The sequence below is a fragment of the Scyliorhinus canicula genome, chromosome 8 (assembly GCF_902713615.1).
Source record: "Scyliorhinus canicula chromosome 8, sScyCan1.1, whole genome shotgun sequence".
Classification (NCBI taxonomy): domain Eukaryota; kingdom Metazoa; phylum Chordata; class Chondrichthyes; order Carcharhiniformes; family Scyliorhinidae; genus Scyliorhinus; species Scyliorhinus canicula.
In genome coordinates this window covers 94973193-94988489 of record NC_052153.1, presented here as the reverse complement: position 1 = coordinate 94988489, position 15297 = coordinate 94973193, and the positions used below count along the sequence as shown (strand labels likewise).

Genomic DNA, 15297 nt, shown 5'->3' with positions numbered 1-15297 from the left:
GTGCCAGTGAAATTCACATACGGATGAGCGGCGCAGATGTCATGTGAAAGGCCACATGCTCCATTCAGACTCGGAGCGCTAACGGAACAGTAATAACAGACTGAAGGAAAGAATCAGCAATGGTGGGAGAGCAACCTACTGACAATCTGCTTGTCGCCTTCTAGCCGTCGCTTCATTTCTCGCGGAGGATTGGGTTTTGATATATATTCATGATCGTTTTGCATTTGAAGTCGCCACCATGCGAGGTAAGGGATCGCCTGGAAGCTGCTGGCCAAATGTTTGTGACAGCTGAGAGATTGGTGGGGGTGTGGGGGGTGGGGGGAGGACGGCCACGCAATATACACCGACTTTAGGGAAGGGGGGGGGGGGGGGAGGTGAATCAACATTTTAAAAAAATGTCTCTTGCATGGACGGTTACTTCAAACTTTTATTTCCTGGATTTTCGGCACCTTGGTCTGAGCGGCTACGCTCTGGATAATGCGTGTTTTTTTGTAAACAGAAACTTTGATGCTCGCTGATAGCACATTCAATGGTATGAGATCTGCCCGGTCCAGCAGGCGGGAGGGAGCTGAACAAGCTGTCACCTCAGGGTTTGTTTTTGTTTACCACAGTCGGTTACTTTTGAACAAAATATAGTGCAGGCTTCCAGACATCTTTACAGTGTTTTTTTTACTTTTTTTTTAGCCCGTTAAAGCAGCATTGGCTGTATTCTCTCTCTCTGAGCAATGAACTTTATGTAATCTCAGTTTTGAGAATTGTTTAAATTACTGCCAGATGAGAGAAAATTCACTTTTATAATGAAAATGTGTCAGCCGACACATTTTGGAAGCTTGCGTCCAATTGCAATCGCAGCTGAATAGTATAGGACGGATGCATCAAAGGAGCAGCTGGTAAACATAGAGCGATGTATATTGAGGTTTGTTGGTGCCTGTCGGTGTGCTATTTACTTTTGGTAAGGCAGTCGGCGAACTTTTGGATAAATCCCCAGGACTCTGCCCCCATATTGAATTGTAGCACCTTGTGCTTCAGTGGATGGTCAAGTGCAGGAGAAACTGTTGGGCCCTCAGTAACTGTGTTAAAGCTGCTGGCTGGGGTGGTGGACACCATCCGTCAGTGTCATGTGCTCCACTGACCTACTTCTATCCGTCAAGACCGGTGCCCCCAATACAAACAAAATAGCAATCCAACCTCTGCACACACATACACACGCATCGCACTCTGCTCCCTCCCCCCCCCCCCCCCCCCGGCTGCAGTCGTGTGTGTCCTGTCATGTGGATCGGATCAGAGTTTTATCGCCAACAGTACATTAGCAGTATTTAAAATCATTTCAACAAACTGTTATTTGAACAAGGGTATCGTGGTTACAGGAAGAGACGCCAAAAACAAAAGATCGGTTTGCTTCTTTCGCCCATGCTGTGTCCTTACTAATTGCTAGAGGTCCGAGTACCTCCAGTGTTAACTACAGTATTGGAAATTGCATCCGAGTTAAGTGGCGAGGCTCGGAAAGGGTGGGGAAGGGGGCATGGAAGTGGTAGTGCAGTGCATGCCAACTGCTTTTAAATTGGATCTGCATTGCAAGAAGACTTTTGTAATTTGCAGTCCTTTTCTTTTTACAATGATTAAAAGTAGCAACTTGGCTATGGTCTGTGTGGCGAGATAAAGCTGTCTGTCTCGTAGCCTTATCTACTGCGCTTCTCTCTTTCCGTATAAAGCTTATTTCTTTTCAAGCTGTTGATTTGCTGCTTGATTAAAACGCACAACACGCCTGGAAATATACCTGTTTCGAAATTGTGAAGGTTTTTCTTGCTGAATTTTTTTCAGGTGTTTGAGGTTTCCGTCCTGTTTATCTTTGCTATTGTCAATAGGCTATGCTGGCGATTAGAATCTCTGTTTTTCTATATTTACTGCAAGTGAAGAAAACTGATATCTTTGGGTGCTACCTAAAAATGCTACTGGTGATATTTTTAAAGTTTCTTACAATGGGGGAAATATTACTGATGAATGAGTTAACTTTTTTTTATATCTTCAATGCTTCAACAGCAAATTCGGCAAACAACAAAAGCAGTTAACCAATGCGTTTAGCCAAATATTTAATTTGGACTATGGGAAATGTCCTTTTTTAGTTTATTTGTAAATGAAATTGAAAACTAATAGTGGCAAATTAAATTTCCCTGGCTTTTATGTAAATTACAATAGAGAAGTGCAACAGAGCGTGGAAAATTATATTCAACTTTCAGATGGTAGGTGTGACTCTATAAAGTGAATTTGGTCAATTATTTGTATCGGATTTTAATGCAGTAATTGTGCTGTTCTCCATGTTGTGGCATTGGGATGGTCACGCACTGATTGTGCCATTTGATCACAACAGATAATTTGCCCGCTAAAGCAAAGGGACAGGCCAGCCTCGAAGTTGATCCTTTTTAACAGCATTTGGCAGTAGCTTTTTTTTCACTGAACAGATCGGATAATTAGCAGAAAATGTGGAGTAGAAGCCAGATGTGCTATATATCAACTTGCACCAGAGGCAGTAAAGAAATGAAATGAACAAGTGCATAATGAGTGTGTTTGGGGGGTTGAATTGGGGGTGGTGGTGGTTGGGGAGATATGACCAGCGGAATCGCGATGACAGCAAAATGTGAAATAATGATCACTTCAATTACACCCAACCTTCATTACATGGCTTTTGGCTCCGGTTTGTTGCACTAACAGTTAAAAAGCGATAGGGTCATAACTCAATATTTCATATTTCATTTTGTGACTGACAGCCCTATAAACATAATGTGCCCCCATTATAACATGCATGGGTGTCAAAGACGATTATAATGGCGGGAGCAGTGACAAAGGTGATAACATCACTGTGTGAAAATGGTTTTTAAAAAAACCCAAAAGTGGCAAAGGAAGCAATGATCGAACTGATTTTAGAAGATGTGATAAGCTTACAATAAGAAGTGAAAGTGAAGTGATGGCCAGTGTCCTCCTCAGTAAAAGAGAAAATCAGATCCCAATTATAATCTGCTGAAAAAAGGTTCTGAACCCAATAACAGACGACTGTGAGAGGACAGTTTCACTAATGAAAAGGAAAGGGGCCATATTCCCAGTCAATAGAAAATGAGGGAAAGAGTATTCACATCTCTAATGGAAAGTCGGAAGAGAATGACCTGAAAAGGGGCAAAATTGAGAAGCCAATAACCTCAATGATAAGGCGGCAGAAAAAAGGTTATGAGTTCACTAATAGACTTGCACTAGAGAGCTCAATAGAAGGTATTATAGGTAATCTACTGTCATTTTTTTCCTACGCTCAAGGAGTAGTGGGAGATAATGCAGGAGTAACATTTGATGATTGCTGTGAGAAAGTAATCATTAACAAAGTGGAGTCCTTTCATTATTAGACCATTTTGCCAGTTTAATGAACGATATTAACAACGTGACATTCAAGCAGGCTTGTTAAATAAGACAAACTCAATTGTAATGAAAGGATGTCCAGACCAAAAATGTGCTACGAGGAGATAACACAGTGAGAGAGTGGGGGCAAGATATCAAAAAACAGGTGTGCAAAGGTTGCAGAAATAGTTCATTGTTGGGGCTATTCACATGTTAATACATCCTAATGAATATGTTCTAATAATTGAGCAAATTGCTTCAAGACCAGCACTGTTTGCTTATTAAACCCAGGCTAGCTGTGGCTGACAGAAAATAGTGTGATATTGAATGGGCCCTGTTGTGAGATATTTCCGAGAAATTAAGAAATTGAATATTTTTTCACACTTCTCTGATTATTGAGGAAATGACGATGCTTCACATAAGACTGCATTCAGTTTCCCTTTTCATGACAGTGCAGTAATTTTGGATACAACGAGGGAACAAATGTTAAAATAGTGTGTGAAGAAAGTAGATTTGACATCTAAATGGAACATCAGCTTCATGAAGCGAAATAATGGACATCAATGCTCAACCCCTAGCTTTTTGCAGACTTATCCATTTTTCAGTTCTGGAGTCTCTCTCCCATGGTTTTACTCTACACTGGTTGTCCATCCCACATAAACTCAACTCATCTGAAGATTATTGTTCATTCCTCTTCCTGCTCCACAATTGGAAACAATTATTCGATGTTCTCTGGAATTCTCTCTTCAAATCACTTCACCTTATTAAATCTGTCTCTGCTTTCAGGGGTGACCTCACATCACTTTCTGTGCAGGTCCTGCCTCCTAAATAATTATTTTGTTTTATATTCGGTGTCCACCTTTTGCATCTTAAATTCTCTGAAACATGTCTCGTTATGTGACATTCAATAAATATATTATAGGCGTTACATGGTTTGGAGTACCTTGGAGAGGCCTCTGGCCTTTTTAGAAATTACTCCAAAGGAAAGCCTGAAAAAAGTGCTATTTACCCCTTGAATAAATAGCCATTGAATTAAAAATATATTCAGAATGTATATTTAAAAAAACATTAAGTCTTGCATTTATACAGCTCCTTCCATAACAACTGGATATTCCAAATCACTTTACAGACAATTAAGTACTTTTCTGAGGTTTTGTCACAGTTGTAATGTAGGAATATTTCCATATAAAACATAACATGGGCTGGGATTTTCCAGCCTGCCTTGATAGGCCCCACAGCAGTGGATATGGAAGACCAGCCAAGTCCATTGACTTTAGGTGGGATAGGAAGGTCCTGGTGGCGGGCACGGCCTGAAAATCCCAGTCATAATCTATACATTATTTTTCATTTCTTTGCGCCCTCCATAATTAAATGGCATCTGCACTTGTTAAATCCAGATTAATGTAGGCTTGTTTTTATGTCTTAACCATAGGGTGGATTCGTGAAGTTTCATTGGTAGATGTTTTAATGCAGTTTGGCAGTATTTATTCATTTCAAGATTATAAAGTTTTTTTCTTACAGGAATAAAACTTTGTATTGATCTTTTCACAGTAACTTCATTGAAGCCTACTTGTGACAATAAGCTGTTATTGTTGTTATTACTATTATCTGGCTTTCATTTGAAATCCTTTATAACATTATTAAATTGTTAAATGCGGGCTCATTACAGCTGCATTGCTATTAGAATTGTTCTCAGTTCTTGATTTGGAACATACGCATGTGTTGAATAAATCCTGAATGTGCACACCATCTTCTGTATTAATGCCTAATTTGCCTACAACATAGCTTCCACTAAATGATGTAGGCACAAATCAATGTGTCTGAGTAGCATGGAACATGAACATCCTCATATATACAATTAAAAATAAATCTCACTCTTATCATGATCACTGCACTGCCTCTTCATGTCATGCAATAGGGGAACTTCCATTGTCTTCAAAGGATTGTTATTACCTCTCATCAAATGGTAGAAAATATTATACAAAATGATTAAGATTTGCCCTCTGAAACATGATTAACATGTAGTTTTTGAATATAATCACCCAGGAAAAGAAACAGTTAATAACGAAGCGCTGACACTTGTTCTGATCAGAAGCTCCTTGGAAGTTGGAAATTTGTTTAAAATTAGATGACAAAATGCATTTACTGTATATAGTGCATGAAAGCACTTTGACAAATGCTGTTTTAAATGACAAAATAGCAGCAAATATTAAGTACCCCTCCGTTGTGTTACAGGCTTCTAACACGTTTCAGCTTCGCCATCCTATATGCAAAACCTATCTATAGCAGACACCTTCCAGTGTTTTCCCAGAATTTTCTATGAAATTTAAATAATTGAGAGGATGTTTGCTCCCGAGAGAGTGAATAAACTTGCATTCTATTCTGTATGTGTTTGTAAATGGATTTGCAACATGGATAGTCACTGACACAGTAAGAATTAAAATTGAACATTTGGTGGACTTCTTCCCTGCCTCTTGCATTTTCAATCTGTTTCAGCCAGTTTTCTATGAGAGCCTACTACACTTACATTTTTGTAGCATCCATTACAAACGCCCAAATACCAAACAAATGAGTCATTTCGTCAACTAAATTCTGGATCGCTACAACAAAAGTTAAAAAGTTCAGTGGTGCAGCATACTGGTGCTTCAATGTGTAGCGCCACAGAGTGGAGCGATGTGAATTTGCACTGGTGATCAACTATACCTTGAGTTCTTAATCTCGGGTGGGTTGCTGTTGGAGCTAGCACTAGGCAGGCCTAACACTTACTCCATAAGGAGAGGAAAATAAGCGGAGTGCTCAGACAGGATCACTGCATTTATAGCAGCATTGTTTTCCTTGTCAAAGCACTGGGAAAAGGCCTGGAATCAGCTCAGCTCTCATTTACAGCATTGCCTGGAGATTATGGAAAAAGGGACATCAAGTTGACAAAAGAACGATTTGTATCAGCATTAGAAAGAGAATTCTTAATTTTGAATATCAATTTAGAGAGGAAATTAGAAATCCTAGCAATAATTAATAATTTGGCTGAGGTAAATGCACATTTTTATACTTTCAATCTTCCTGCTTTTTTAGGGAAGATTTAGAAATTGTCATGTTGCAAACTTTATCAACTGGCCAACATACTATTTTGGAAGAGAGAATCTATCAATATTTGGTAGTCTGAGATTGACACTAAATATTGACCCTCCTTTAAGGCCATGACTTTGTAAATTATTTGTTCACTGGTCAGTCTGAGATAATCTTTTACAGCTCAGTCTGCTCTGGGGATATTCCCCGTTTATCTATTGAAGTGATGATGTCTGCACAGCAGTGAGTTTCAACATTACCGCAGGCAATTCATTTAAGTATTGATTGTCTTGGAACTTAATTGTCTTTATAAATATTCATTACAGTCTCTAGAGAATATATTTATAATCCTTTGTTACCCTAGTTAACAGAAATTGTAAAACATTTACTATGTTACTTTTATTGCATTCAGGTAAAATGATGGTGAGTGACAACTGTTATTTTATTGGTGGTTAACAAGGCATTAGTTAAAAAAAATAAAGTGCTGGTAAAACACATCAGGCCTGGCATCATCTGTGGAAGGAGAAGCAGAGTTAATGTTTTGAGTCTAATATGACTCTTCAGAACATTTTAATAATGTTTACAACAACGTATACACCAAAACAGACTGTCTCATGCTTTCATGTATAACAATAAAAATAATCTATTTCTCAGCAAACCTGGGAAGATGTTTGGAGGCTGCCTGGTGTGAAGACAGGCTATTTAAAAGGTCTGGTGCTTCTTCCCAGTTAAACTAAAACCACAAAGGCTCCCCCTCCACAAACATCTCATGCCCCCATTGCCAAGCTACGGCATCCCACCCACTCACATGGATCCTTATCTCCCCCCCCCCCCCTCCAATGCCATTCTATGGCCATCTATCCATCCCCAACCCAGGCCTAAAAGACCCTGGTACCATCAATAACAGAAACTACAATTCCTTGAAAATTCTTAACCTTGTGTAAATAATGGATACACAGCACACATGAACTTGGCTGAGAGCCCAGACACCCATTACTCTTGTTGAAGCAGCTGCACCCAAAAAAAAACATTGCTTGATTGGCAACTCTAGCTCTCTGATCTTGACTGTCAATTTCACAAGTGTTTTTTTTCAAAGTTTCTGCTAATGATACTTAGTGCCAATCATCCAGATCCTTTAGTTGCCCTTGAATTAAATTACTCCTTTAAATCATAGTGGAAAGGAGTGAATGTTTTTATTTTTGCAGATCCAACTGTCACAACAGGGTTCATTGGTTCTCTAGAAGGTTCCTATATAATGTATAGTGGATCAATGGGTGTGATAATACCATAGCTTGGCATTGAGGGCATAAGAAGGCCCTTTTGTAACTGACCTTATTAAAGAACCCCTCACACTAGGGTTCACCGCTCTTCAGTGGCCATGAACCATGAATCTTTAAAAACCTGGCCGGTCTCTTGGACATTGTGGTGGAGTAGGACATGCCTATCTCCACAGTGAAGCTGCTCAGGGTAGGAGTGCTGGATGCAAACTTTTGGGCAGGAACCAGCCACACCTTTTAAAGGCACTCCTGAAAGTCAGCCCTGATATGGGGTCAAGAATCCCGGAATTGGGATGCACCCGCCATTTTTAAAGGACTCCCAAGGCATTCCTAGTGAGTGACATTTCAGCCCCTGTGCCTGGCCCTTCGTGTTGGAAGAGTACAAATATGATATTTCCATTTCACATCTGGCTGTTGCTGTGTAGATTTGAAATGCGACATTATACTGATAACTCATTTATGTCATGCCCCCCCCCACCAACTTTAACACTCATTGGAAGAATTGGATTTCTATCTGGGGCTGTATTCTCCATTTGGGAGACAAGTGTTGATGCAAGCAAAGCATGTGTGGACTTTCATGACCGAAAATCAGGCGCAAAACTCTCTCTCATTCCGGTACCAGTGAGGGGCTAGCACTGGTGTGGAGTGAAACCCCAGTGGATTGCGCCGAAAACAACCAGTGAGTTGCCGGGTCCCAGGTCACACAAGCGCACAGCTGACAACCTGTACTGTTTGCAGCAACCCCACAGCACCCCTCTTTCCCCCCCCACCAGTGGCACGGATCCCATCTGAGCGTGGCAGTGCTGGACACTGTCTGCAGCAGTCTCGCCAGGTTCCCGCACGCTCAGGACCACACGTGGCCTGTGCCGTCGGGAATTCAACCCATCGGGGGCGGAGCATCACGAGTGGGTCGGCCATGCTGCACCAATGCTGTTGATAAGGCACGCACCACGATGACACCGGTCTGGAGGGTGCAGACCAGCATCGGTCCTGATTCCGTCGTCAAAATCTATTCTCCGCTCAGTCGCCAATCATGATTTTGGCGTCGGGCTACGGAGAATCCAGTCACTTGTCTCCACAACTGAGAACCTGATGTATCAACTTAGTTACAGTTACTGTAGGTGTTGGGCGATGTGAAACTAAAGATGAATGAACTGGTTGGGTGATGTGAAACTAAAGATGAATGAACTGGTTTGATAAAGCAAATGTAGCGCAGTAAAGTCATAGTTGCCAACTCTCCAAGATTGACCTTGAGTCTCTGGGAATTAATGATTAATCTGTTGAATACTGTTACCAGCAACGCAGGAGAAAAATCATTGCACTCAACATAATTGTATTTTTTATCTGTCCATTTTACTTTGAATAATTTTGTTTTATTAGATATAAAAATATTTGATATATGACAAAAGGCTGATTGGCGGTCTGTCATGTGATGAGAACTCAAGCAATATGTTTGTTCAGAGTTTGCAATCCTGTTTGCAATCCTATTACCTAATTTATTCCAACGCCGGCATCTCCACATCATGGCTAATTTATTGGAGCTGAGGGTTTTACATTGGTGGCAATGTGTCACACTGGTAGATAGATTGCAATTATAGATCATATACATAAAGGGATAGCACCGTGGCGCTGTTTTTAGCACTACTGCCTCACGATGCAGCGGGACCAGGTTCAATCATGACCCCAGGTCACTGTCAATATGGAGTTTGCACATTCTCCTGGTGTTTGCATGGGTCTCACCCCCACAACTCGAGATGTGCAGCATACTTAGATTGGCTATGCTAAATTGCCCCTAAGTTGGAAAACAAATAAAATTGTGCATAAAGTACACTTACTCCAAAATTCTCTGTCCATGGAATTCTTCCCACGCAGCTAATGTGGAGATCACAGGAATTTTGGGTGAATAAATAGCCATTTAAGTAGGACATCTCCCTGAGACAAAAGTGAATTACTGCAGATGTTGGTATCTGAAACAAAAATGGAAAACACTGGATAATCACAGCAGGTCTGACAGCATCTGTGGGGCAAAAAGGGAACTAATATTTCGAGTCTGGATGACTTTGTCAAAGCTTGCCCAGTTTTTTTTTTTTTTAATATAACTCCCTCTTTTATAAAGTTGGTTATTGCTGTAAATGCAGCTATTTCAGCAATAGAAATGTCTAGCCATGCATGTAATATGCTCCACTGCTATGATCTCAGCCGAGGTTCTGCTAAAGTCAATCAAATTTACTTTTAATAAGATCTACTTCAACATATGCAATATTCAATTGTAGCTACAGATTACCACATCCCATGACACCATTTCAAATTAATTTTAGTCCAGAACAACAAATTGCAGAAATTCAGAACTCTAATTGTTTAGATAGTCCCCAAGAAGGGGCCTCTAGTATCATTAGAATAGGTGGTCTTTGTATATGTACTTCTGTCAAAAACTGGGAGATCATGCCTGATCAAGGGGTAAAAGAGGAAAAGACCCCCTGAGAGTACTTAAGACAGGTTTGCTCCCATTTGAACTGACAAGAAGCGACATCGCACAATGTTCCACAAATTTCTAGAATTAAGAAATATTACAATACGTCTATCTCTTTTCGGTTGGTCCGCATCTTACTGGCATTTATTTGTCTGACACCTGGCTTATTTGAGATGTGAAGTTTATTAATTCTAATGAGCGGCTGTATGTTTTGACAGTGAACCAAGTATTTGCTGCTGCAACTACATTGCATATCACCACATGTTAGATATAAATAAACCTGGAAATACTGCAAAATAAAACTGCAATGTACCAGCTCTGTAATCCAGTAATTATGTCAAAGTCCACTTGCTGATGGTATTTTATTTTCAGTAGGAGTCTAAATATTGAGGTAATGATTTAATTTGCATTTATACTCAATGAGGATAATTTCGGGAGGAGGCATAGCTGACATGGAGCAGCACAAATCAGAAACTCTGGCACATGCAGTCTTTTTTTTCTCAGGTGTCTTAGAACTGTTACTAACCGAGCCAAACCAACACAATAGTATAGCTGTTAAATTAATAAACACCGTGTCCTGAATTTTCAACTCTAGGTCTTATCCCTATGTGGCAGCCTGGCTCATTTTAGCACAGGCTTCCTCTCAGTCATGGATACAAGTCCCTGGACAGGACATGTTCTTATTGAGTTCCAGAGGTGCTGCTTTACAGAAAATACTAATGCGCTCGATTGGCAGCATAGGCTGGTCAAATATTGCTCCCTTAACTAATATTGCACAAAAAAGCATAGTTGAATGCTCATTTTATTGCTGTTTTACAAGGTTTCTGATGGCTATACTTTCCCAAATATAACAAAATATGCTGAATTCCAAATGCACTTATTGCATGAAGTATTGACATGACAATATATTACTAAAGTATATGTTTTTTTTCAAATCAGTGAAGAGTATTTTATATTTTGTACTGATGAGAGTAATCATGTAATTTAGGAATGACGTTTTGCAGTTCATTCAGACGAGAGAAACAATTCTATTTACATTGCAGATTATTTAAAAATATGTTTTTAACTGTTCAAGTAACATTTTCCCTTTACAATCGGTTTGATAGATAAAGCAAAGCCTTTCTTTCTTCACGTGATGTTAACATTTGGTGCTTCAAGAGTTTGGCTTCTAAATTCTTTTTTGAGTTCAAATGGCATATTTTCTTTAAAAGATTATTTTTTAATTTCAACCATGTGACTATTACTTCAGCCTTTCAATCAGCCAAATGCTTATAAGGAGGTTAAATAAGTTCACATTGTGTACATTTATCTATTCTTAAATTCTTCGAGGCCTCTAAGTGAGAAGTGCTCACATGGAAGTTTAATTTATCAGGAAAATTAAGTGCTGCTGATCTTTCCAACTTCTTAATTAGATAGTGTTTAAACATTAACATCCTTTTTCTCCATTTAGCAGTGAGTCTGTCACAAATTAACAACTTGTGGTTTCCTCCGTATTTATCAGGGTCGAGGATGGAAGGTTTCATAAAGCCAACTTGGAAAGGACACAAACTGAATTCCTTTTCTTTTACTCTTCTTCCTAATGCCTTATATTATATCCCAGAAACTGTTCACACCACCCCATACAGAGGACCACAATGTCAGGAGTTGACTACAGCACACTTACCATGTTGCCTAATGTAACAAAATTACTGGAAGGTAAAAATAGACTCCTAGTGCATCCATTCATGCGGAACATCAATTAAGGGGCCAACTTGTGTATTTAAAGGGTACATAACCCCATTGTAGCACTGGTGTGGAAGGAGACAAAAAGGAAAAGGCTTGAGAGAGGAAGCTCAAATATTTAGGTAATATAAAATACACATTTATATTGTGTATATAAAAATGCAGGGGATACTCAGCTGGTCAGTTAGCACCTGGGAAGAAATGGAGTTAACATTTGGGGAAGATGGCCCTTTATCAGAACTGAGGAAAGATAGACATGTAATAGGTTTTGAGAAAATAAATGGGGTGGGATGGCAGGAAGAAATCAAGGGAAGATCTGAGTGTGGATCAGAAGAGATTAAATGACAAAGGCTTCATCATAATAGTGGGCAAAGTAAAACTTCTTTCAGTTTTCACCTTTCAACTGTGGCCCTGAGTGCTTTGCAAGCAAAGAAGTAGCTTTAAAGTATTAAGGTCCCACAGGCAGCAAATGAGGTAACAGCTGCTGTAAACCAGTTTTGAAAGAGTTGCTTGTGAGATAACAGTTGGACTGAACTCAAAGAGAACCTAACTGCTCACCTTCATAGCAATATCTCATTAGAACAATAGCACCCACACAATGCAGTACTGCACTGTAGTATTCACCTATGTGCTTGTGCCCTGGAGTAGGGTTTGATCCTACTCTGACTTTAGATAGTTGGCCATTTTATAGAAACTTCATTCAGTGCTGCACTTGGCAGAAGAGGTTTAATAAAGCCATATTGAAATGTCCAAAATGTTGGATGGCCCATTTTGATGTCTTGAGATTCATATTTTCACTGTACAGAGCCAAGCATATCTACCAGTTAATGTCAGTGAAAATGAGCCTGAGAAGGCTAGATATGTGGGCAATGCCAAAGCTGTACCATCTTTCAGGAAGATTTCTGTACTTTACAACATCCAGATCACTGCCAGAGACTATCAGAGTCAGCATGACTTTCAATTTTTATGCATCTGGCTGCTTCCAGACTGCCAGAGATATATCAAGGCGTTTCCAGATGCATTATTCAGTAGGCCTGACAAGTTCTTCGCTTACCCAAGCAGCAACATGAGAGAACATGCAGTCTACAGAACTGCCAGCCTTTCCCGAATCCTAGGATAATCATCTGTACCCATGTTGCCATTCAAATTCCTGTGCATGATGCTGCATCCTTCATCCAAAAAGGATTTTCTGTACATTTTCTGCAACTATTATAATGGAATCATGCAGGACCTGCTCCCCCAAAGCTCTTGACTTCCCTTTCAGGCAATTGTCATGTGCCAGCTTTATTTAATGTATGTATAACAGAAAGATGTCATCAGGTAACTGTTTGCAGCCCTGGGTCACATCACCTAGGTACTAACTTGCAAAGGAGCTCGTGTTACAAGCAGAACTGTGAGCAAGCCATCGCTATCTCAGTGCAGTGTATGTCTGGACCAATCAGAGTGAACCTTGGCTTTCAAATGGTTTTACACTGTAACATGCAGGTATCTCGAGCAGTTCAGAAGACAAATAGTATGTTGGCCATTTATTACAAGATTTGAGTAAAGATATATTAGTGTAATTATACAGAGCCATAGTGAGAGTGCACCTGGAGCATTATGTGCAATTTTAGTCTTCTTACCAATGGAATGGCATTCTTGCCATAGAGGGAGTGCAATGAAGGTTCACTAAATTAATTTGTATGGTGGAGAGATTGTCCTATGAAGAAAAAGTAAATAAACTGGGTCTTTATTCTCTGGAGTTTAGGAGAATGAGGTGATCTTACTCAAACATACACAACCTCTATACAGGGTAGATGCAGGAAGAATGGTTCCCTTTGCTGTGGGAGGGGCGTTTTGAAGAGCAGACACAATCACCAAATAAGGGGAAGGTCATTTAGGACTGGGGCCCTGCAAGGCTGCATACTCAGCCCCTACTATACTCCCTATACACACAACTGTGACAAAATTTGGCTCCAACTCCATCTACAAGTTTGCTGATGACATGACCATGGTGGGTCAGATCTTGAACAACAATGAGTCAGAATACAGGAGGAAGATAGAGAACCTAGTCGAGCAGTGCAACAAAAACAATCTCTCCCTCAATGTCAGCAAAACTAAAGAGCTCGTTGTTGACTTCAGAAAGCAAAGTATTGTGCACGCCACTATCTGCATTAATAGAGCCGAGATGGTTGACAGCTTCAAATTCCTTGGTGTGCACGTCACCAAAATTCTGTCCTGTCCACCCACATCGACGATATGACCAAGAAAGCACAACAGCACCTATATTTCCTCAGGAAACTAAGGAAATTTTGCATGTCCACATTGACTCTTACCAACTTGCACAGGTGCATTATAGAAAGCATCACAGCCTGGTATGGCAACTGCTCACCCCAAGACCGTAAGAAACTACAGAGTCGTGAACGCTGCCCAGTCCATCTCACGAACCCACTTCTCATCCATTGACTCTGTCTAGGGGTGGTATTTCCCCCCACGCCAATGGGAGAATCGGCAGGGTGCCGCGTGAATTGCGCCATGCCGCCCTGACCCCCGCACGCCATTCTCCCACCCCCAGCCAAAACCAGCACCACGCAAATCGCGCCGGGCCGCTCGGAGAATCGCCGCAAATGGCAAGCGGCGATTCTCCGGCCTGGATGTGCCGAGCGGCCGCTCCGACACGATAGGGTCCTGCCAGCGCCATCCACCCCTGGTCGCTGCTGGCGGGAACTCTGCGGGAACACTCTGGGTGGGGAGGTGGCCTATGGGGGGCAGGGGCACCTCCGAAGGGGTCTGTCCCATGATCGGGGCCCACCGATAGGCCGGCCCCTGAACACCCACGCCATATTGCGTCGGGGCCAGTGCGTGTAAGAAGTTCCCCGCGTATGTGCAGGATGGCGCAGCCCAACTGCGCATGCACAGGATTGAGGTGCCCCAACTGTGCATGCGCGGCGCCCATTTGGTGCTGCGTAGGGACGCTGGAGTGGTGTGAACCACTCCAGTGCCGTGCCCGGGCCCTGTTCACGCCGTCGTGAAATGCAACGGCATTCACTACGGCAAGGGCACTTGGTCCACGGAGCGGAGAATCGCCCTCTATACCTCCCGCAGCCTTGGGAAAGCGGGCAGCATAATCAAAGATCTGATCTCTTCACACACCTTCACTATAGAGTAGTCCTACACTCCTGTATACTTCACCCGATGCCTATGTCTATGTATTTACAATGTGTATTTTATGTTTGCCCAATATGTATTTTCCTTTCATGTACAGACTGAGCTGCACACGGAACAATAGTTTTCACTGTAGTTTATTACATGGGACAATTAACCCAATCCAAGAATATCTTTACTCTGGAGTACTAAATTCCAAAAAATCACCACCCTCTGAGGACTGTAGGGATTGTTATT

General features: G+C 41.1%; 1 protein-coding gene across 1 annotated transcript in view; it reads left to right on the top strand.

The window, feature by feature from the left end:
* The window catches only part of rorb (RAR-related orphan receptor B), a 258673-nt gene continuing 243376 nt past the window's right edge, over positions 1-15297 (top strand). Inside the window, exon 1 of the mRNA XM_038804952.1 lies at positions 1-245. Within this exon, the coding sequence (XP_038660880.1) occupies positions 239-245 (7 nt within the window). The 5' untranslated portion in view covers positions 1-238. The remainder of the gene's footprint in view (positions 246-15297) is intronic.